This window comes from Neophocaena asiaeorientalis, unplaced genomic scaffold, assembly GCF_003031525.2.
Source record: "Neophocaena asiaeorientalis asiaeorientalis breed wild unplaced genomic scaffold, Neophocaena_asiaeorientalis_V1.1 scaffold49, whole genome shotgun sequence".
Taxonomy (NCBI): Eukaryota; Metazoa; Chordata; class Mammalia; order Artiodactyla; family Phocoenidae; genus Neophocaena; species Neophocaena asiaeorientalis.
The window spans coordinates 5,222,350-5,243,243 of record NW_020172456.1 but is presented as its reverse complement, the minus strand read 5'-3'; the positions used below and the strand labels follow the sequence as shown (position 1 = coordinate 5,243,243).

Below are 20,894 nucleotides of genomic sequence, written 5' to 3'. Positions count from 1 at the left end.
GCTTTCTAAACACAGCGTAGACCTTTGGAGCTCTCACCCCTCGGCCTGGAGCCCGGCAGGCCTGCTAGGGGGCAGCAGTGGATCTCCCAGCTAGGCTCAGTCCTGTACCCTCAGTGAGCAGTGGGCCAGTCTGACTTTTCCACATGGAGCCAGCAGGGCCGTCCTGCTCCCTGGGCATTGCCACTCTGATTCCAAACCTACCCACACAGGCCATGTTGGCCGTGTCCAGCTGGAAGCCCTCGAAGCAGTCACAGGTGTAGCCCTCCTGCACGCGCACGCAGCGGCCATTCTCACAGCCGTTCAGGATGCCGCACTCCTCGGCCTGAAGCCCTTCAAAGCCGGCCTGGTGCTCTGGTAGGAGGGAGTCAGAGAGAGAAGGGGTCTAAGGCCTTGTACTCCACCCTGGGGCCCTCGCCCTCCGCTCAGAGGGTTTCCCCTAATGAACTCCTGGGGTCGGGGTGGGAAGGATCATAACACTCTCACAGAAAGATGCTGAGACAAAAAGCAATACTCTTAAAAATAAGTACGCGTCATTTTAGATGGAGAGGCACGCTTTATTTTGTTTATTTTTTTTGCGGTACGCGGGCCTCTCACTATTGTGGCCTCTCCCATTGCGGAGCACAGGCTCCGGACGCGCAGGCTCAGCGGCCATGGTTCACGGGCCCAGCCGCTTGGCGGCATGTGGGATCTTCGCGGACCGGGGCACGAACCCGTGTCCTCTGCATCGGCAGGCAGACTCTCAACCACTGCGCCACCAGGGAAGCCCACGCTTACTTTAAATGAGGGCTCTGGGGAGGTTGGGACTCACTGCTTTCACAACGTCAGGGCTCCTGAGCGCTTGGGTGTCCCTGTACAGTTTTGATTTTGTTGTTGGTGGCAGCGTATTTTGTTAAAATCTTTACATAGTTTTTTTGGGGCGGACATGATTGGTAGCAAAAGGGAATTACCCTCACTCACCACAAAGCAAAACTCCTCCAAGATCTGCCTAACCCTCTTCTTTCTCTAAGCACCCCCCCTCCCCTGGAAAAGACCCTGTCCCTAATCTCAGTGCAGTTTTGATCAGTCTGATGCAGTGGCTGTCCCCGTGGCAGGTACCGCGTCCACTGCACAGATGCCACGCCCGACTTCCTCATTAGAATCCAAGTCCCGAGTGCTGGGGTCATTGCCACTTACAAACTGGGTCACCACAGTGGACCTTTAAAGTGATTAGAAATCCTTGATTCCCATTTCAGGTCACAAGCGTGAAGCCGTAGAGCAGGGTATCCTGCATACTGTAAGTGGCGTGGTGGCCTGAACCTGTAGAGCAGGGTGTCCTGCATACTGTAAGTGGCGTGGTGGTGTGAACCTGTAGAGCAGGGTGTCCTGCATACTGTAAGTGGCGTGGTGGGAGTGTGCTGCTGTCCCCCTCTCCAACTCCCACAGGCAGCTTTTGGGGTTGGGGTGATGCCCTGTACCTCTCTGTGTCCCCTGTGCTAGTCCATCAGAGGGAGGTGTTAATGTGTGACCCGGGCGTTTGGAGTTCTCCCTTGAGTGACCCGTGAGGGGGCTTGGGGGTCTTTTCCCTTTCCTGTCCTCACCCTGCTGACAGTGATGAGCAGATGGAGGAGATGGAAGTGAAACAGCTTCAGAGCCCACCTCTTCCCCATTTTTGCAGCAACACAGACCTGGATGGCTGGCCACGTAGTGGGGCTGGAGTTCTGAGGGCTGCAAGGGAGGCTCAAGGACCGGTGTGCGGTCCCCTGGGTGGCTGGCCGTGTTGGGGAAGAGCGGCTCAGGGATGGTGTCCTCGGGGCCCAGGTAGTTGTAGAAGGGGACCCCGTCCGGGCCATAGACGCTGTAGTGCAGGTCCTCGGGCCCAGGGCCATACTCATAGCCGGGCCGGAAGTGGACCCCGGCCTCCCGCTCCGCTTCAATGCGGGCCACGTTGCACAGCTGAGCGTAGACCTCTGTCAGGGAGGAGGGAGAGAGGAAGCTGGGCCTGGCTCCTGGTAGCTGAAGCCTGGAGTGCTGTTTCCCCAGCTCATGCTCACCGCCCCGTGGAGAGAGGGACGGAAGACAGGGCCTTGACTTGCGTTACTCCATTTTAAATCCACAGACCTGGATGGCTGTGGATTCCAAGGTGAGGACATCCCCTACCCTGGGGCCCAGCTCAGCTCCGCAGGTGTCCCCCCTTCCCTCCTTCAGGCACAGGCCGCCCTTCTCACCAGAGCTCCTGGGGGGGCACAGAGCACACTGCTGGCTCCAGGCCTCGCCGTCCTGGCAGCAGCACTCAGTGTAGGTGGTGTGGCGCCCGTGCAGGGGATGGCTGCACACGTAATTGGTGACTTTTTTCCAGCAGATGTCCGTGTGGATGTCATGGTCAGGCAGGTCCTCTGGCGGCACAGGGCGTGGAGGCATGTGAGCCCCCCAGCCCAGGTCCGCTCCCCCAGCTGCCCCACCGCCCCACGGCCCCCCCACTGACCCGCACCGCTGGTGCTGTTCACGCAGCGCTGCTGGCTGAGGTCCAGGGTGAGGGGCGGGCTGCAGAAGCAGTGGAAAGAGCCTTCCGTGTTCATACACCCGCCATTCTCACAGGCCATGTCCTGGCACTCATCGTGATCTGGGAGGCAGGGAGATGGGAGGAAGGTTGGGGGCAGTGCCAACGCGGCCTGCCCACAGGCCACCTTCAGGGAAGGGGGTTTTCTTGTAACTGTGTCTCCTCCTCACCCCCTTCCCAGGGATGCCTTTCTGGTAGGTTCCCTCACCTCAGACCTGCCCGCTGTAGTGGGTGTCTTCCCCGGGAAGGGGAACTCCCAGCAAGAATTGGGCTGGCTGGCAGGGGTGGGTGAGCACTCAGCTCTGGGCCGCAGGGTGGGGAGGGGTGCCAGGTGTCTCACCCTCACACTTCCTGCGGGCAGCGTCGTAGTGGTAGCCAGGATCGCACAGGCAGATGTAGCCAGGCACCGTGTTGAGGCACCGGCCGTTCTGGCAGAGACCGGGCCCAAACATCACACACTCGTCGGCATCTGTGGGAGGGCAGAGCTGAGGCGAGGGGAAGGCGAGAAGCAGGATGGGGCAGTTCTTAGGACTAGGGGTTCCAAAGCCAGACTGGCTGGGGTCGAATCCCGGCCTTGCCACTTGCTAGGTGGGTGACTTCGGGCAAATTGCTTAAGTTCTCCTTGCCTCAGTTTCCTACCTAGAAAATATGGATACCACTACTTAACCTCTTAGAGTTAATGAGGATTAAAAGGTTAATACGCGTAAGGTGCTTAAAACGGTGCTTGGCACATAGCAAGCATTCAAGGGGAACTACTTCCATTTCTGTTATTTCCTTTTCCAGTTTCAGGTGTGAGCCCATTCCTGAACCACCCTTTCTGAGTGTGAGTTCCCCAAAGTTTCGGGCTTCGTAAGTGGGGCCAGGGAGACCAGCAGCTGCCTCTGGCCTATGTCCCTGTGACTGGGTTAGTCAAGGCATCATAGTTTGTTCCATGGAGGGTTCAGCCTCGAGTGAGCAGAGAAACCAAAGTGGGGTTGTATAGACACTCCAGGAGGAGCTCAGGTCAGAACTTCCAGCTAAAAATCTGCAGCCCTGGGACAGGAAGTTGGTTGGAAGCACCCTGAGAGGCAGGGACTGCATGCAGAGCTTCCCTGGGGGCCTCCTGGAGGACCAGGCTGGGCCTAGTCAGGTGAGTGGCGTTTGGGAAGGAGGGTCTGTAGGGAGGTTACCTGTGTATGTGGTCTGTCCAAACATCCAGGCTCCTTCCACAGGGATGTAGCCTTTCCCGCTAGGGCAGATCTCGCTGAATTCGACTGTTCAGGGAGGCATCCAAGCTCAGAGGGAGAAGGGTTCTGCCACCCCCCCTTCCTCTCCCCCCTTCTTTCAGTGTCACCCTGCAGAGCTGACCCTGAGAGGATTTGGGACCCTTGGGGGCCTTACCTGAGTCCTCGGCTGGGCACAGCTCACAGGCATCTCCCCAGCCGGTGCCCTGGGTGCAGCAGCACTCGGCCTGCGTGGTGTTCCGGCCCAGAAGACTGGAACAGGGCGGCTGGCCCTTTTGCCCAGAGTAGCATCCCATGCGGATGGGGCCTGGGGGGTGTTCCCCTGGCCGGGCCTCAGGGATCCTGTGACCTATTTGCGATAGAAGCCCCTTATTATTGTCCGTTCATGGCCCCCTGGGGCACCCTAGCCCTTGAATTTATTTTAAAATTTAACCATTTATATAGCGCTTTACAGTGTGCGAAATGCTTCCATTGTCTCGCCTGATGCTCTCCACACCGGTACGGAGAGCTCACCCTAGGCCATCTGTCATAGAAGAGGCAGCTGAGGCTTCGAGAAGCTAGGTGACTTGCCAAAGCCACCTAGTGGCTTAGCAGAGAGTTGACCCCCGTTCCTCTGGTGCCAAACCCCCGCTCCTTCCAGCGTACCATCCTGCCTCCCTCCACTGCAGTGGGGCGCCCCCAGTCCCTGGCATACCGTATGGGCAGCCCTCTCTGCCCATTCCTCTGCTTCACACTGTACCCCTGCCCCTCCCACCCTTCCTTGTTCTAAGTCCTGCTTGCTTTTCCCCAAGTCAGAGAAGTCCAGCCGAGTCCCAGTCCCGCCAGGGCTGAGAGGCTGAGCCCTGCAGCATCCCTCGGTGGAGTGGGACGGGGAGAGTCGAACTTAGCTCAGCTTCAGAGTCTCCCTCAGCCAAGAGCTCCCCGGGGTTGGATTGAGGCTCCCTCCAAGGCTCAATCTGAGATCCCTGAGGCCCCCCTAAATTGGCATTATAGCTTCTTGAGCCTCCTGTAGTGTCGTCACAACCCTGCAGCCTCCTGGAAGTTCCCTGGCCTGGAGCAGACTCGGCACCGCACTCTCAGACTCCTCACCGCTCGGCGCTCCATCCCTGAGCTGCAGCCCGGCCCGGCCCACATCCCTAAGAGCTGGAGCAGTGGAAGTGCTTTGTAAGCCATGGAGTGGTGGTGCACAACGATGGGGTGGGGTCCGGGGCTCACCTCCAGCCACCCGCGGTCGGCAGCGCCCCTCCTGAGTGTCATACTCCTCCAGGTCGCTGGCACAGAGGCACAGGAAGGAGCCCTCCACGTTCTCGCAGAGTGCCGCCCCGCATACCGCCAGCATGAGCTCGCACTCATTCACGTCTGCCAGGCAGGAGGACAGACTCGTGGGCAGAGGAGAGGCAGCCCAGGCACCCCTGCCCCTGCCTCAAGCCCAGCAGGCAGATCCTTGTCTCATCCCCCCCCAAAGAAACAGGCTAGGCCTTGGGGCAAGAGTGGAAGTGGGTATGAGTTAGCAGGAAGGAGGAACAGATGAGCAGAGGGCATGGGAAGGCAGAGGAAGAAGGAGAAGGGTGGCAGAAAAGAGTCCGTAAGTGGACAAAGAGGAAGGGTTCCTCCCGCCGCATGGTCCCCACATGTGCCCCTTGAGACCTTAGGGTCTCTGGGGAAGGGTGGTGACTTCACTGGCGTGCTTGCTTCCCCTGCTGGTTGAAGGTGGCCTCGCTTCCTTGACCAACCTGGCCAAGGTGCCCCTGTAGGGTGGGGCTGAAATCTCCCTCCCTTGCCACTCTATGAGGACCCCTTACGGAGCCTTGTTAGACCCTGAACATTTCAGGAGGAGGGCCCTAGGGCCCCTCTATGCAGGGCAGCCAAGATCTGCGGAGATGGGATCAAGGGCCCAAGGGCCTTCCCTTCCCTGGCTCAGGCTTCTCACCAATGCAGTCCCAGCCGGAGGGCGAGGTCTCGAAGCCCTGGTCACAGAGGCAGCGGAAGGAGCCGTCGGTGTTGTCGCAGAAACCGTGGCTCCCACACATGGTGTCGTTGGCACACTCGTCTATGTCTGTGGGACAGGGGAGGCTACAGTGTAGGGTGTGCTCTCTATTTGCTGGGAATTCTTATTTATTTTGTCTACTAACACCAAGATTTCTGAAAGCTAACTTCTGAATACAGGAAAGGAAAACTCTAACACTGGCATTCCTCTTCAATTTTTGTGTAAGCACTGCTGTATGGAAAATACACAAACTTCAGACAGCAGCAAAAAATAGTTTCTAGCTGGATACATGAAAAATAGGTGTCCTCAGGCTTCTCACCCTGGACACCCGCTCCCGACTCACCAGCACAGTCTCCAGTCGGGGCCACATGGAAGCCGGGCTGGCAGCCCGGGACACAGCGGTAGGAGCCGGGGCTGTTCTCACACCTCCAGGCCCCACACGCCGAGTCTCCGAAGTCCTCACACTCATCAGTGTCTGTCCCCAGAGTCATGAGAGGGGACAGAAGTGGCTGGGTCACTACTCTGGCCCCACCTCTCTGGCATTAAAAGGTCATGCCCCACAACCTCTGGGGTCTTTGATCTGTTCCAAACTACTGTGCTCGTGTCAACCCCCGAGCATCAAGTTCAGGATCATTTCCCCTGACCCGCAGGGCTGAGCGTCTGGGAGGTGAGCGCTCTGCTATTTAGGAGAGCACCGAGCTCTCAGCCTCTGTGACACTCCTGTCCCCCACACCCTGCTCTCTACAGCAGAGCACTTTCTACTTCTCTTTATAGAAAACCTTCCCCAAAGTGTATTATGGAGAGTCGTCTTCATATCTGTCTCCCTTGGTCAATTTCAAGATTGTCCATAACTGTCTATTTGTTCCAGCAAAAGACATTAAACCCAGGTGGTGTTTAATAAACATCTATTGCATCAGTTTGGCTTTAAAAACTAGATTATGTGCTCTGCTAGCACAAGGACACCCTGAGACAGCCCCTGAGTCAGCAGAGGCTCAAAAAATGCATTGGATGATTAATCTGTGGAAAGTTCTCTGCTTCCTGGAAGCTGGGGGTCCGGGTCCCAGGGAGCTGAGGAGGAGGCAGAGTGGAGGAGACAGACGTGGGGAGGGGCCCCATTCGCTCCCCCCAGAGCCCTTACCCACACACTCCCCACTCTCTGCGGAGGTCTGGAAGCCAGTCTTGCACAGACAGTTGAAGGAGCCCTCAGTGTTGACACATTGCCCCCCGAGACACCGGTCAGTGACTGCACACTCGTCCACATCTAGAATAGAGACATCTGTCAGCAGGACCAGCCATGGGTCCCCAGGGCCCTGTGCAGCTTCCTCTGGGCCCTGAGGAGCCCATAGGAGGGCCAGGGAGTGGCTCGAAGTAGGAAAGTGCTGGAAGGTCCCAGGGAGAGTCCAGAGCTGGAAGCCAGAGGCCCGACTGGGGGGCGGAGCCCTGGAACTGGGGCTGTGTCAAGGGGAGAGAGGGTGAGGGCATCTGCCATAGACACCATGGAGATGCCCTGGAGGAAGACTGAGACCCTCCTGACACCTGCCTCCCACCTCATCACTCAGCCTCCTATCTTCCCATCCTGGGTGGGACCGTGAGCATTTTATTTCAGTACTCTAGATAGCCTCTAGCGCCCCCTGCTGCTGGCTACTCACCCTGGCAGCTGGCACCCCGCTCTGCGCTGGCAAAGCCGGGGGCGCAGAGACAGAAAAAGGACCCGTGGCTGTTGAGGCACTCGCCGCGCGGTGCGCAGTACTCCTCTCCCACGCACTCGTCCACGTCTGTAGGGAGAAGATGGGCTGTGCTGTCTCCCGGGGACGCTCCCGCCTCCCCACGCACTCTGCCCCCGTCCCCGGTGGGGAGACCTGAGCCACTCACCCTCACACACGGTGCCATTGGCCAGCTGGAAGCCCGGGGGGCAGAGGCACTGGTAGGAGCCAGCCGTGTTCTTGCACTCGCCTCCCAGGCAGCTGCTCTGGGGGTCTTCACACTCATCCACATCTGCAGGGTCACACAGGGAGGAGGGCAGCCGATGGCAGCACCTCCCAAGGGCAGGAGCCAACGGGGAGGTCTCCAGAGGACCTGGCACCTGCCTGAGGAGACTGGACCCATAGGGGCATCGTTCCCTTGTAAAGCAGTACAGCTGGGAGAAGCTGGCGAGGGAGCCTTTGGGGAGCGGGATAACTGCAGCTCCCTCCTTCTGTCCCAGCTCCCCCGCCTCTGGCAGCTCACACAGTGCCCACCTTGGGGACAGTTGGCCTATCCCAGCAACCCTGGCCTAGGGTGGCCGAACCCCACTGCCCTCATCATGGCTGAGATGGCTGAGATTTCACTGAGAAACAATTGGGAAGGCAAATGAGAAATAAGCCGAGGAAGCAGATACAGAGAACCTGAGAAGGTAACAGAAACTAGTTTATTATTACTATTTTTTTGGGGGGGGCGGGAAACGCGGGCTTCTCACTGCCGTGGCCTCTCCCGTTGTGGAACACAGGCTCCGGACGCACAGGCTCAGCGGCCATGGCTCACGGGCCCAGCCGCTCCGCGGCATGTGGGATCTTACCGGACTGGGGCACGAACCCGTGTCCCCTGCATCGGCAGGCAGACTCTCAACCACTGCGCCACCAGGGAAGCCCAAAACTAGATTATTTAAATTGGCCTACAGATTGCCTGGTACAGGCCAAGGGTTTTCAGAATATGGTCCCAGCACCCACCCTTACAAGGAAACCTTGAGGACCTTCTTAGATGACAGATCCCAAGGGCCCCCGACAGAGGTGGATTTAGTAGGCCTGGGACAAGGCCCCGGGAAGCTCCCAGCGACTCTGACACGCGCTGAAGCTTGTGATCCAGTGGCTCAGTGGTCCCCTAGACCCAGTTCTGCAGTCGCCTTTCCAACTACTGTTGGGGGAGGGGCAAGAATAGGTGTCCCCAGCTGGCCCACCATCTGAGGTGAGCGCCCTTCTCTAAGGGTGATGGGTTAGTCTGCGCTCTTCTCCCCCACGGCGGGGGGGGGCCTCTCACGTCACAGGTGTGGCCCAGGGCGCTGGGCCGGTAGCCCCGCTCGCAGTCGCTGCAGGAGCCGGCAGTGTTGGTGCAGACTCCCGAGGGGCAGACTCCCAGAAGGGCACACTCGTCTAGTTCTGGGGCAGACAGCCAGCCAGTCCCCGGGGGCCTAGGAGGCCTCCCTCCACCTGGTGAGGCAGGAAGCACCCCACGCCTCTGGCTCCCTCTCTGAGCTCATAGGACTTTCTGGGGGTCCCTGGGGAAGGGGAGGCCCTGGCTGTGAGCCTTCTGTAGGGCAACCCCAGTACCCTCTCCCCAGGATGCTCCTGGGGCAGCTCTACCGTCAGCTTCCCTCTTGCCTCCGTGACTCCCTTTTCCTCCTGTCCTCATGGAGGAGGAAATAGAAGCTGTCCCTGGGGCCAAGTCCATTCACAGGGTCCTCTAGCCTAGCCTGGAGACCCTCAGCATCAGCCCCAAGCTGGGGGACAAATGGAGTGTTCTTTGAGAGGTAAGAGGGCCTGTGTTCTCAGTCCCTCTCCGCCATCCCCCCTCTCCCGGGTTACCTTCGCAGGCGGTGCCGTCCTCGTTCACCCAGTACCCACTCTCGCAGGCCGAGCAGGTGAAGGAGCCCTCCGTGTTGAGGCAGAGGCCCGCGGGGCACGAGGTCCGGCTGGCACACTCGTCAACATCTGAAACAGGCCATTGAGCTCTGTGTGGGGCTCTGCAGGACAGACACGCCAGGCTAGGCAGAGACCGGTGGGGCGGGAGTGGGGCAGGGTGGGGGAGAGGACGGGTCTTGCAGCCACACGTTGGGTCAGCGTGCTCAGGGTTGCGGGGCCAGAAGGAGGGAGCTGCAGGCTGGCTCACTGCGGACAAAGCGTGCTTCAGATCTTCTTTGTACCTTGGCAGCCCTTCTCATCTGAGGTGACCTCGTAGCCCGGCTCACAAGAGCATCTAAAGGAACCCTCCAGGTTGATGCACGTTCCATGGGTGCAGACCCCAGGGGTCAGACACTCATTCACATCTGCGGGAGAGAAGTCCAGGATGGCGGGCTGGCCTCATCTTCCTCACGCAGCCTCCATCATCAGGCTGAGAGCATCTCAATTACAAGGCCAGGGAATCAGCATTCAGAGGGGGCCATAGGCACCCTGGGAAGGGCATGAAGTCCTTCCTGTTCCTGGGCCTACCTACTTAGACAGGGTACCCTTCTCCCCTGAGCTCACTTCCCCCCACCGAGCTCACTTCAGCTCTATCTAGTGACACAGAGCATCCTGCAAATTCCTAGAAAACGGGGCCAGGTCCCCCAGCCCTGGGACTGGTTTGGCCCATCTGTGGACACCTGCAGTCAAGTGTCTAAGACCCTTGACTCACCTTATAGTGAGTCTGAACCTCTCTGGTCTCCTACCCGCCAACCAGACTGGCATTATCTCATGTTCCCAGCCCACCCACCAGGTTCAATAGGTGAGTGGGCAACGCAGAGAGAGGGCAAGTTATGCCTGGGTGGCTGAGTGGCAGTCTCAAGGGCCTGGGAAACGTCTGCCCTCTCCAGAGCCTCAAAGCGTCTATTCACAACTCAGTCCCTCGTGGCATTCTGAACCCTGGGTCCTTCTTCCTGTAGGGGCTGAGGGAAAGAGCATTCCTCCTACAGATGACATGCAGCACCCCTCCCCCCGGAGGGCGAAGAGCACCCGCTGTTCAGTTAGGCGTTGCTGTTAGACACTGAGACATTGAGATGCAGAAGAGCAGAAGACCACTCCTCCCTGGGAAACACACCGCTGGTGTCAGCCTCTTCCAAAGACGCTTGGTACCTCACCCTACCTAGCAGGATCCAGCCACAGAAGCCGCTGGGACCTTGGGCTGTAGCCCAAGGATGGATATGGCCAAGGAGCTGACAGGCACCCCCCACCCCCGGCTGATTCAGAGGGCAGAGCACCAGTAACTGAAGCACACCCATCTCAGCCCCAGCATCATCTGGGAACCCAGCCAGGTCATGGAGGACAATAGCCTCCAAGCCACTTCCCTCTGCCCACCCCTTCCCCTTCCTGTTGTGGGCTCATCCAGGGGTCCCAAGGCCAAACAGCCCCCTCAGTGCCTTGGCAAGCAGCCCTCACCTACACAGCTCCCATTCTGGCCCCTGTAGCCCTCCTCGCAGGGCAGGCAAGTGTAGGAGCCAGGGGAGTTGACGCATCTCCCATCAGGGCAGGTGCCGGGGTGATGGCATTCGTCGATATCTGCAAAATAACAACCCCGCCCGCCTTGGTCATCTCTGCGAACCACGGCACATGGGTGGGCTGTGAAGAAGCAAATCCTTGACCCTGCCCTTGGCTGGGGAGAAGGAGGGATGTCAGTTTCTGTACTGATGGAAACTAGGAAAAAGTGAGTGCTGTCCTGTGTTCCCAACCCCACCTCCCATCCACTGTCCTGGACAAAAGAGAGATGGAAGACCTTTAGGAAGGGAGACGCCCTGGTGAAGGAGGCTGCCCTTCCACTAGCTAGGGGAGGGTGAGAGAGCTTGAATTCATGAGCTGGACTCTTGGGAAGGGCCTTCATATCTCCCTTGTTCCTTTACAAGGGGTGACAATGACGTGTTTGGACGTGCTTGGCAGATCCCAGAGGCCCCAGAATAGATCCCAGCTGGGCAATGAGGGCCAAGTGGGCTTCCCTGCACCAGGAAATGAGGACTGAGGATGATCCCCCAATCTTAGATGTGGCCAAGACCAGCCCTGAGGCTGATGCAGAGTGAAGGGTGGAGGCTGGCAAGGCTTCTCAGCTGGAGAGGAGACTTTTCTTCTAGCTGAGAACCACATAGAGCTCCAGAACCCACTCTGGTGAGATCCAGGAAAGTCAGCCAGAAAGGATGAGTCTGAGCACCAACCGGACAAGTAGGGGAAGGGGTGATCCATGGAGAGAGAGAGCAGCCAGTCCTGGGAGAGTGACAGGGAGCGGGAGGGTGAGCTTGCTCCCAGGAACTGCATGCAGGGCTCTTCCCAGCGTGAAGCTTGCATACTGGGGAGTCCACCATCCAAGGCCCCCAGGTGACCTGGGCTGAGTTAGGGAGGTTGTGACACAGGGATTGAACTCTGGGTCAGGGCTGCAGGAGGACGTTCTGCTCCTCTGGCCCAGTGTCGAGGCTCCCAGTCACTTTTCATGACAGACAGAAGTATTCATGACAGACAGATTGACCGAGCGCCAGATTTACCCTCCCTATGTGGATAACTGTCATTCTCCTGCAGGGAGGCCACCAGTTCATGTAGATTCAGAGACCCTACTGCCCAGGAGGAAGACCTACTCAGCACCCATGGAGGAAAGAAAGGCAGGAGGCAGGGCCAAGGGTCAGAACACAGGCTTTCTGCAAAGGGACTCAAGCCAGCAGCTGTCATAATAGAACAGGACATGGGCCCAGAAGTGGAGGGTGAATATGAATCTCCTCTGAGGTTGTCTGGTCTACAGAAGACCGGGTACATCAAAGCCCTCTGTCCCAGGGAACCAGGTACCTCTCAAGGTCAAAACTTCACCCTGAGGGTCCACATGAGGAAGACATACACAGGGTGGGTGGTTTTTCAGGTGGTGTGTGTAAGGAGATACCCAGAACTCCCGGGCAATCCTGGGGACACTGAGATAAGGCTCACCTCTGAAAAGAGGGCAGCCAAGAGCCCCTAGCTGGGCTGTGGTGACACCAGGCTAAACTATTCTAAGGGCTTCTGTAAAGACAGAGATGGAGAGAATGAGACAGAGGTGGAGGAAATGAAGGTCTTAGGGCCACCAACTTTGGCCAGCACCATGGCCCGCTGGCCTTGGCTGAGGTACCGAAGGAAAATGGGCAAAGCCATTGGGAATTATCCACAATTCCTGCTTCAGGGATGCGAGACTCCGGGATGAAGAGAAAGAACGAGGCAAGGATCCTCCTCTAAGACCACAATGAGGAAAAATGGAGTCTTTGGACCTCTCCTGCGGGGATCAGGCAGGACAGGAAGGAGATTAGATTTACCAGGAGCAAAGGGCCCTGAGGTCTGCCCTGCCCCAAATGTTCTGGGCACATCTGTGGAGGTGGTGCCCGAACTGTTTCACACTGGGCATTAGGAGACTTGCAGGACGAATGCTGTTCACTGAGAATTCCAGCTCTCCACTTCTGGGCCACGGTGGGCTTGTGCCTCCTGGTCCCTTGTGGTTGGATGGGGCCAGGGGACTAGTGCTGGCCAGTAGCTAGGACGTGTATAATTCATGGGCCCAAACATTTATTTGTGTGCAACCCTGCAGGGTGCTCTTTCTTTCTTCCATGAACACTGGCCACATTCAAGATGCCGGCCATTCCTTTAGCCAGGCTCTAGGGTGAGGAAACGTGGGGCGGGATGTTTCCTCATGATGGACATGTGGCCTTGGTCAGATATCAAGTTTGCGGTGTCCTAAATCACTAAGGTTGAGGTTGGTTGTTAATGTAGTATAACCTGGCCTGTCCTGGCACACCCACCACTGGCACACCTGGCACACCTTCCTCAGACCAGAGCCCCAGCCAGCGATGATCATGTGTGAGAGGTCTGCCAGCAGGTGAGAGAGGGAGGGCAGAGGATCAAAGCAGCCCACAGTCTCCACCTGAGGCAGGGCAGGCCTCTTCTAAGTGGGGGTGGATATAACAGAGCCACTAGCCTAGCCGATTAAAGGAACCAGATAAAGATTCTGGATGAAGTGGGTTCCATGTTAAAGGCACAAGCTCTGATGTCACCAGATATCTTGAGGCTGTTCCACCAACCTCTTGGTGCCTGGAGCCAGATTTTTCTGCCTAGTCTAGGGTTTGAATTTTAATCTAAGCTTATGGTATGCTTTGGTAGCTTTTACCCTGGTCCTTGGGGGGCAGGAGCTGTCTGTCTTTTTATTGCTATATTCCTAGCCCATGGCTGGGACCCAGCTGGCGCTCAACAAGTGTTTGCTGACCAAAGAATGAGACCATGTGACTAACTAAACCTTCACATCCTCTTGGTATGAGGCTGCTGAAGAGATCCCAGAAGACCCAAGGAAACAGTCACCCCAGGGACCAGCTTGCGAACCCGCTGTCTGTACACTGGGAGGATCCTGGAGCTTCTCTAACCAGCACTGCAGCCTCTGCGTGAGGAAATGTGAGGGTGCTGCCTCTGTTCCTTGTGAGGGCACAGGGTGGGGAGCGTGCTCACTCAGGCGCCAGACGCTCAGGTGACCTTGGACGTGGGTGGGGACAGCAGAGCCCTGGCAGTCTGCAGGGGAATCTAACCCCTTTCCATGGGAACCCAGAGTCCTGGTACGATGGAAATGCCGTCGAGACTTTGGATGGGCTGCTGTCCAGACCACTCGGGCCTTTCAGCAGATACTTGAAGTTTAAGTGGAGAGAGTGGTTTCTTAGTTGGAAGAAGAAGAAAGAAGGAGAGGAAATTCACTGGGCTCTCGGGGTGATGGGCCGGGTCTGTGGTTATGGATGGAAACCTGGGGAAGTGTGCAGGCTACATCCGTTTTTCTCTCAGCAGACTCAGAGTGTCTGCCCTGGGTCGGGAACTCAGCCTGACCTCCCAGCCGAGGTGTGTGTCTGGAACCTGGCGTTGAGGGGAGATCAGACGTGCGAGAGAACGGGTCCTCAGACAGCAGTGCCGCCCCCTACTTGCTGAGGGGCTGCACGTGCACTTTGTATGTGGCAGGTTATTCAGTCCTCACAGGAGCCCCTAAGATGGGCATTATGGTTTCCATTTTCAGACATTGAGACAAGAGCCAAACCCAGGCCTGTCTCCGCCAGAGCCTGTGCTCTTGCACGGACTGGTTAGTATAAATTTGATATTTTTAATGTCCTGGTATTTTTCTTAGTTCATTTCCTTTAGTTTTGCTTTACTTTTTACAAAGTCTAATGCCAAATTAATAATGTTCGATGCTTAAATGAGGCAGTCTATCAGATCCCTAACACAGCACCTGGCACATAGCAGGCACACATCAAACGCTAACTCCCTTCACTCTCCCTTCTCCCGGAACATGCCAGGATGTCTGTCCCCAGTAAGTTAGTGAGGATAAGGGAAGTGGGTTCAGGTTTTGATCATAAGTGGGCCTGAGTTTAAACGGGGAGGCATTGAGAGGGGAAAGTAACGCGCCAGGGATGCAGACAGAGCATTGTCTGTCCTACACCCCTAGTGACCTCTCCCCTTTGCCAAGACCTGCCAGGGCTCTGGACTCTGCTTCTGTGGTAGTGGCATTGGGAAGGGGGTGGGCTCCCTTCACCAGACACAGAAGCTCATCTCTCACCTCTAGGACCCTCTGAATCTTGGCCCGGGGAAACCTGGAGGCAGGGAGGTGTCTGGGCCTAACCTTGGATCCAGGGCAGGACTTCCTTCCAGAGAGAGCCTGGATTCCCCCTTGCCCCTTCCTGTCTCAGCCAGTCTTGGGAGCACATGACCCAGGCCTCTTGCAAGCATCTGAGACCCACAGCCTGGCAGGGGGTGGAAGTGGCAGGGCTACCAGGAGCTGACATGATGGTGGCAGGTTCAAGCCAGTCTGTGAGGACATCAGTTGGCAATGACACAGCCAACTTATGGCAGGGCCTGGGAAAGGGGGCCAGGATGAGGGCTCATTTGTTCATTTATTCCACTAGCATTTGTTGGGGTGTCCAACACATGGACATTTGTCAGGTGTCCATGCATGGTCATCTAAGGATATGGTCCAGCTCTGAGGAGCTCACAGCCTTAAAGCTTTAGCAAGTAGGCCGAGCCCAAGGCCCCAGGCACCTCCCAGATAGATCAACCTTCCCTCTGCCTCATGACTCAAGGTGAGGGGCAGAGGTGCATGGAGGGGTGCTCCCGGGATCTCATGTACATAAAGTTACTGTGCTCCGTGCTGCCAGGACAGACAGGATGTCAAAATCCCACTGAGGGGACAGAAGGGCTCCAGAATCCACGGATAGGTCTCTCTGTGTGCAGGAGGGGCTCGGCATCAAGGGGCCCAGTCGGGGATAAGCTGGAAGGGGAGCTGGTGGTGGGCAGTGCCCGGGGAGGGGCCAGGAGAGGGTGGAGCGGCACCCCATTCCTTACCTTGGCAATGGCCCTTCCTGACCATCATGTAGCCCTGGTCACACTCGCAGTGGTAGGAACCCTCCGTGTTGGTGCACCGCCCCCCGCTGCACACCTCGGGCTGCCCACACTCGTCTATGTCTGTGAACACACAGAAAAGTCCTGAGTTGGGGCCAGCCCTGCAGGGGATCCTGGGACACCTGTTCAGAGGCCAAGGCCAAGGACACCCATGCTGAGGCCTAGGCAAGGAAGGCATCCTTGCTGCAGCCATGAATGGCAGGGTCTGAGACTGACCAACTCAGGCCCCTGCAAACTCCTGAGTTCCTTGCTCCTGGAGGGGATGGCTACTTTGGGGGCCCATGGGGACTCTCACAGCTGTCTCCTTACTCCTGTGCAAGGGCTGGTCTTGAGGTCAGGTGGCTGTGCCTATGGCACTATCTGAGGAAGCCAACGAAGTCCCCCTCTTGACCCCAGTAAATCCCCTAGAAGTCTGCTCCTAGAGTTCCTAGGGGCCTTCCTAAAGGTTAGGGATTGGAATTCCGTGGTGGTCCAGTGGTTAGGACCAGGATGGTGCTTTCACTGCCAGGGACCCTGGTTCGATCCCTGGTCAGGGGAACTAAGATCCCACAAGCCACGTGGCATGCCCCCCCACCCCCCAAAAACATAAGTTTAGGGATTAAGCAGCCAGTGAGAGACAGCATCTTAGGCAGCTGTGGATCTGTCCATTTGGTTTCTGCCATTGTCCCAAAGCATAATGGTGCCCTGTGATGGCTTGAAAGCCCAAGCCTGGTCATGCCCCTCCCCTGCTGGGTTCCCTGCTGCTCAGCCTGCCTCACAAGGTCTCACCCCAGCCTTGCTGTGTGTGCTGATCCCCACTGGTCCAGCCTCCAAGCCTTTGTTCACACAAATGCCTCTGCTTGGTTTGATGGCCAGCAGAGCCCTACTCCCATTCCAAGGATGGGTTCAGGGCTTCCCTGGTGGTGCAGTGGTTAAGAATCCGTCTGCCAATGCAGTGGACACGTGTTCAATCCCTGTTCCGGGAAGATCCCACATGCCGTGGAGCAACTAAGCCCGTGTGCCACAACTACTGAGCCGGCATGCCACAACTACTGAAGGCCGCGTGCCTAGAGCCCGTGCTCAGCAACAAGAAAAGCCACTGCAATGAGAAGCCCGTGCACTGCAACGAAGACCCAACGCAGCCAAAAATAAATAAAATAAAGATAAATTAAAAAAAAAAAAGGGTGGGTTCAATTTGTCAACTCTAGGTCACTCTGGCCACTCCCCATTCCCTGCCCCCCACAGTCAAATTAATGGAGGACTCACCCTTGCCCCAACCCGTAGCAATGGTTCAGACACTTCACAGAGGCTTTGTGCAGATGAAATGAGATAATCCAGGTAAAGGGCTTAGCACAGTGCCTGCCTGACACAAGGTGAGCACTGAAGAAATGTTAGCTATTATTATTTTTATTCTAGCATTAAACCTACTCTATAAAATCCAAGCTCCTCAGCCTGGCATGTGAGACCTTTTGTGACCTAGCCCCGCCTGGTTCTCTCACCTGGGTTGCTGCTTCCCACATGCCTCCTTCTTTTTCTTTTATGGTCAAAATTTTAATGTCAAAAACTTATAAATGTTTGGTATTAGTCCACATACAATTCAGTTTTTGGTGTAGAGTTCTTTGGCCTCACGAAAAAACACTCGGTTTACTTCGCTAATAGGAATATCTCTTAATGCTGAGATGGCCTCTTCTTGGTATTTCTTCTGCTGTTGATTTCTGGCATAGTTATCTGTGATTGCGTGAATGGAGTTGAGTGGAGAGGTACTCAGCATGTTTATCCCAAATAAGAGCACATATAGTAATCACATGATTGCTCTAGTAATGAGGAGGTACACAGGCAATACAACTGCTCGATATTTTTGAGGCCAACAGGATAAGCCTAAGGAGCTTCTGCACGTGCTGTTCCCGCGCCTGGAGTGGCCTCCCACCCACCAGCTTGGCTGTTTCCTTCTCATCTCTCAGTGAGGCTGCCCTCGCCCCTCCAACCCATATGGCCCTTCCCAGGGTTCCCTTAGGAATCAACCCTTATATTGAATAGTAACTGCTTTTGTTTCTCCCTGACTGCCGAGAATGTGCCTTATTATCCTAGTGTCCTTAGTACCTAGCCCAGACCCCCCCAGAGTACTTATTGCATGAATGGAATAGCAAGCATTTGTTTACCGACATGAGCAAAACTTCATGACACTTTAGTGCACAGCGGAGTCACCGGCAGATGGTATAAAATGTACACTCCCAGGCCCACGTGCAGAGATTCTGATGCAGCAGTACTGGGCGGGCCCGGGAACCTGCATTTTAATAACTCTCCTGGCAATTCTGAAATAACTGGTCCTCCCTTTGGGAAGCTAAAGAGAACCTGATAAAAGGACCCACAAACTGGTAGGGCCAGGATGACTGCCTGATAGATAAGCCTGGGAAAACTGGAGAAAAATGGAAATGGAAAAGACCCGATCTTAACACCCATGCAAGGATGGACTCCAGATGGATTAAAACATGTCGTGAAAGGCAAAACTGTAACTTTAATGAAAGAAGGTATAGGAGAATATCTTTGTGAATTAACAGTGGGGAAGAACTTGTTAACTAAAGCTCCCAAAGCATAAAAAATAAGGCAAAAAGGTGAATTTCAATACATCAGAATTAATGATTTCTGTTAAAGAAAGGACATGTGGATAAGGTCAATGGACAGAGGACAAGGTGGAAGAGTTGTCATATCTAAACCCAGGCAAGTATCTGGAATCGATAAGGAACTCCTAAAGAGCCACAGGGAAAAGCAGCAAAGACCACTGGAAAAGAGAGCAAAAGATAAGAACAAGCAGTTTCTAGATAAGGAAACCCAAAGGCTCATACACGAAAAGATGCTCATAGATACTAGTAAAGTAAACGTTATTTTAAATATTTAATAATCAAATAATTTATCTTAATCAATTATTTATATTTATTTCAATTCTAGAAATTGTAATGCCTTCTATTAATTATATAAATTAATGAAATAATTTATAAATAAGAATAAAGTAAATATTTAAAATAAGGAGATATTGGTTTACCAGAGCAGCAAAATTTAGAAAGTGGATGTTATCCTGGATGAGGCCTCATCACACTGCAGCCAGACCCCACTGGGAGAAGCTCTGACAGCTGACCTTGACCTTCCTGCCTCCTCCCCCAGCTGTCGGGTTGGCAGAGACATCCGGACACCCAGGCTGGCACGAGGCAGGACCCTTTGTCTGGGCCAGTCCTGGCGACACCCTTCCCTGCAGCAGCCACTGCTTGTCCCAGGCCAGCATCTCGGGCTGGGCCTGCAGGGAGCAGTGCCTCTGGCCCACAACTCTTGCCAAGGCCGCGAAGCCCAGAGAAGCCCCTTGCTCCCGGCCTCTGCCGTTGATAACTCGACTGTTCTGAGCATTGCTGCCTGAGTCATCTCCCTAAAAGCTGGCTGACCGCATCGCCGCCCTCTGCTTACAAACCTCTATTGGCTGCCACTGTCTGCGGGACAGCGACCAAGCACTTCAGCCTGGCACTCAAGACACTTCGCAAACTGGCGTCGGCTCCTGACACTTCCTCTGCATACCCCGCGCTCCCATCACACTGGATTTATCATTATTCCCAGAGCACGCCAGGCTTGTTCATTGCTCTGCCCTCTGCAGAAATGGTTCCCTTTCCCCGAAAGAGCCTCTGCTCCCTCCTTTCCTTCACCGTGTGTGTAAGGGAAGATGTTGGAAGCAAACCATGTTTGGGGGCCAGGGTGACTTTGATTCTGTTTCCAGCTCTGCCGCGGCTCTAGGTGTGAGGTCTCTGGGTGGTTCAATTCACCTCTCTGAGCCTCAGTTTGCTAAACTGTAAAATGGGGATAAGGATTTGTGCAGCACGGGGTTGGGCTGATGAGCTTCATAAAAAAAGGGCTTAGGACGGTGCTGCCATGAGAAGTGCTCATTGAATGGTAGTTGTAATTATTCTGTCCCCGCTCAAACACCCCTTTGGGAAACCTTCCCACATTCCTCCTTACAGAACCAGTGCTTCCTCATCCCACAGTGCCAACACTCACACCTCACTCACTGCAGTAACCCTAGAGCTCACACAGCGCCCAGGCCAGAACCAGCAATGTGAGCCCCAAGAACAGCAGTGTCGTTCTCTAGGTGAAGGATTCCCACTCGGTTATGGATCTTACGGCACTGCTTGGAAACTGCTGCACCCTACTCTCTGTAGTTCATAAAAAAGTATGTGGAGTGTTTCGTATGTGGTATAAATGCCGCATATTAAAGGGCCTTTCTTGGAAGCATCTTTGTCCAGCGGCCCCATGCAGAGCTTCCCAGGGAAGCTTAAAGCCTTGCAGGCATTTCCCAGCAAAGGCAAGCCTGCTCCCAAGGCTGCCTGGAGTCCCAGTTGGTGTCCTCACGGGTCACCCTCTTTATCCAATAGGAAAGAAGCTCCTTGTCACTCAGGATCTGGGGACCTGGTTTTTCGGCTTCATCTCCAGCCATGTCCCCAGACCCCTCACACTCTTGGCTCCAGTCACAGTTCCTTGGAATGTTGGTGAATGTTGCTGCCTTTCAGATTCCTATTCCTCCATCTGTCTCAGCGACCTCAACCTCAGCGCAGGGTCTGCTTCCTCCCAGGTCCAGGTTAGAGCCCTGATCTTGGTTCCTGCGACCCCCCGTACTCCCCACAGTCTGCAGCTCTGTCACTGAGTGCTGTGAATGCCTGGATCCTCTTCCACCCCAACACTACCTGTGCGGTCCTGTGCCCCTCCCAGGGGCAAAGGTGGCTCACCTTACCTTGGCATTCCTGTGTGGCCCCCGAGGTGGCCAACGTGTAGCCAGGGTAGCAGAAGCAGGAGTAGGAGCCCACGTGGTTGACACAGCGCCCCCTTCCCTTGCAGGGGTCCCTCAGACACTCATCGTCATCTGAGCGGAGGGAGGTGAGAAGGACAGTCAGGGAGGCCTTCCTTTGGGTACCTGCCAGCCACCTGCCATGCTAAGGACTGGACAGGGAATGGTGCTGTGGGGCAAGGAGGGGATAAGGGAGCAGAGGAGGCTGGGAGTTGAAAAATCTCTAAGGCTGAGGGCCATGAAGTTGGTTCATTGGGCCCTTCCA

The 20,894-nt window shown here is 55.8% G+C and overlaps 1 protein-coding gene across 1 annotated transcript in view; it reads right to left on the bottom strand.

Moving 5' to 3' along the window:
• Positions 1–20,894, bottom strand: part of LTBP2 (latent transforming growth factor beta binding protein 2) — a 98,969-nt gene that overhangs the window by 3,220 nt on the left and 74,855 nt on the right. The window contains exons 17-34 of the mRNA XM_024737764.1: positions 20,576–20,704; positions 15,775–15,894; positions 10,852–10,971; positions 9,642–9,764; positions 9,304–9,429; positions 7,619–7,741; positions 7,396–7,521; positions 6,885–7,007; positions 6,090–6,221; positions 5,690–5,815; positions 4,975–5,118; positions 3,917–4,108; positions 3,706–3,789; positions 2,877–3,005; positions 2,462–2,599; positions 2,205–2,372; positions 1,665–1,946; positions 202–351 (exon numbers count right to left, since the gene is read on the bottom strand). Coding sequence (XP_024593532.1) covers positions 202–351; positions 1,665–1,946; positions 2,205–2,372; positions 2,462–2,599; positions 2,877–3,005; positions 3,706–3,789; positions 3,917–4,108; positions 4,975–5,118; positions 5,690–5,815; positions 6,090–6,221; positions 6,885–7,007; positions 7,396–7,521; positions 7,619–7,741; positions 9,304–9,429; positions 9,642–9,764; positions 10,852–10,971; positions 15,775–15,894; positions 20,576–20,704 — 2,535 coding nt within the window. The remainder of the gene's footprint in view (positions 1–201; positions 352–1,664; positions 1,947–2,204; positions 2,373–2,461; positions 2,600–2,876; positions 3,006–3,705; positions 3,790–3,916; positions 4,109–4,974; positions 5,119–5,689; positions 5,816–6,089; positions 6,222–6,884; positions 7,008–7,395; positions 7,522–7,618; positions 7,742–9,303; positions 9,430–9,641; positions 9,765–10,851; positions 10,972–15,774; positions 15,895–20,575; positions 20,705–20,894) is intronic.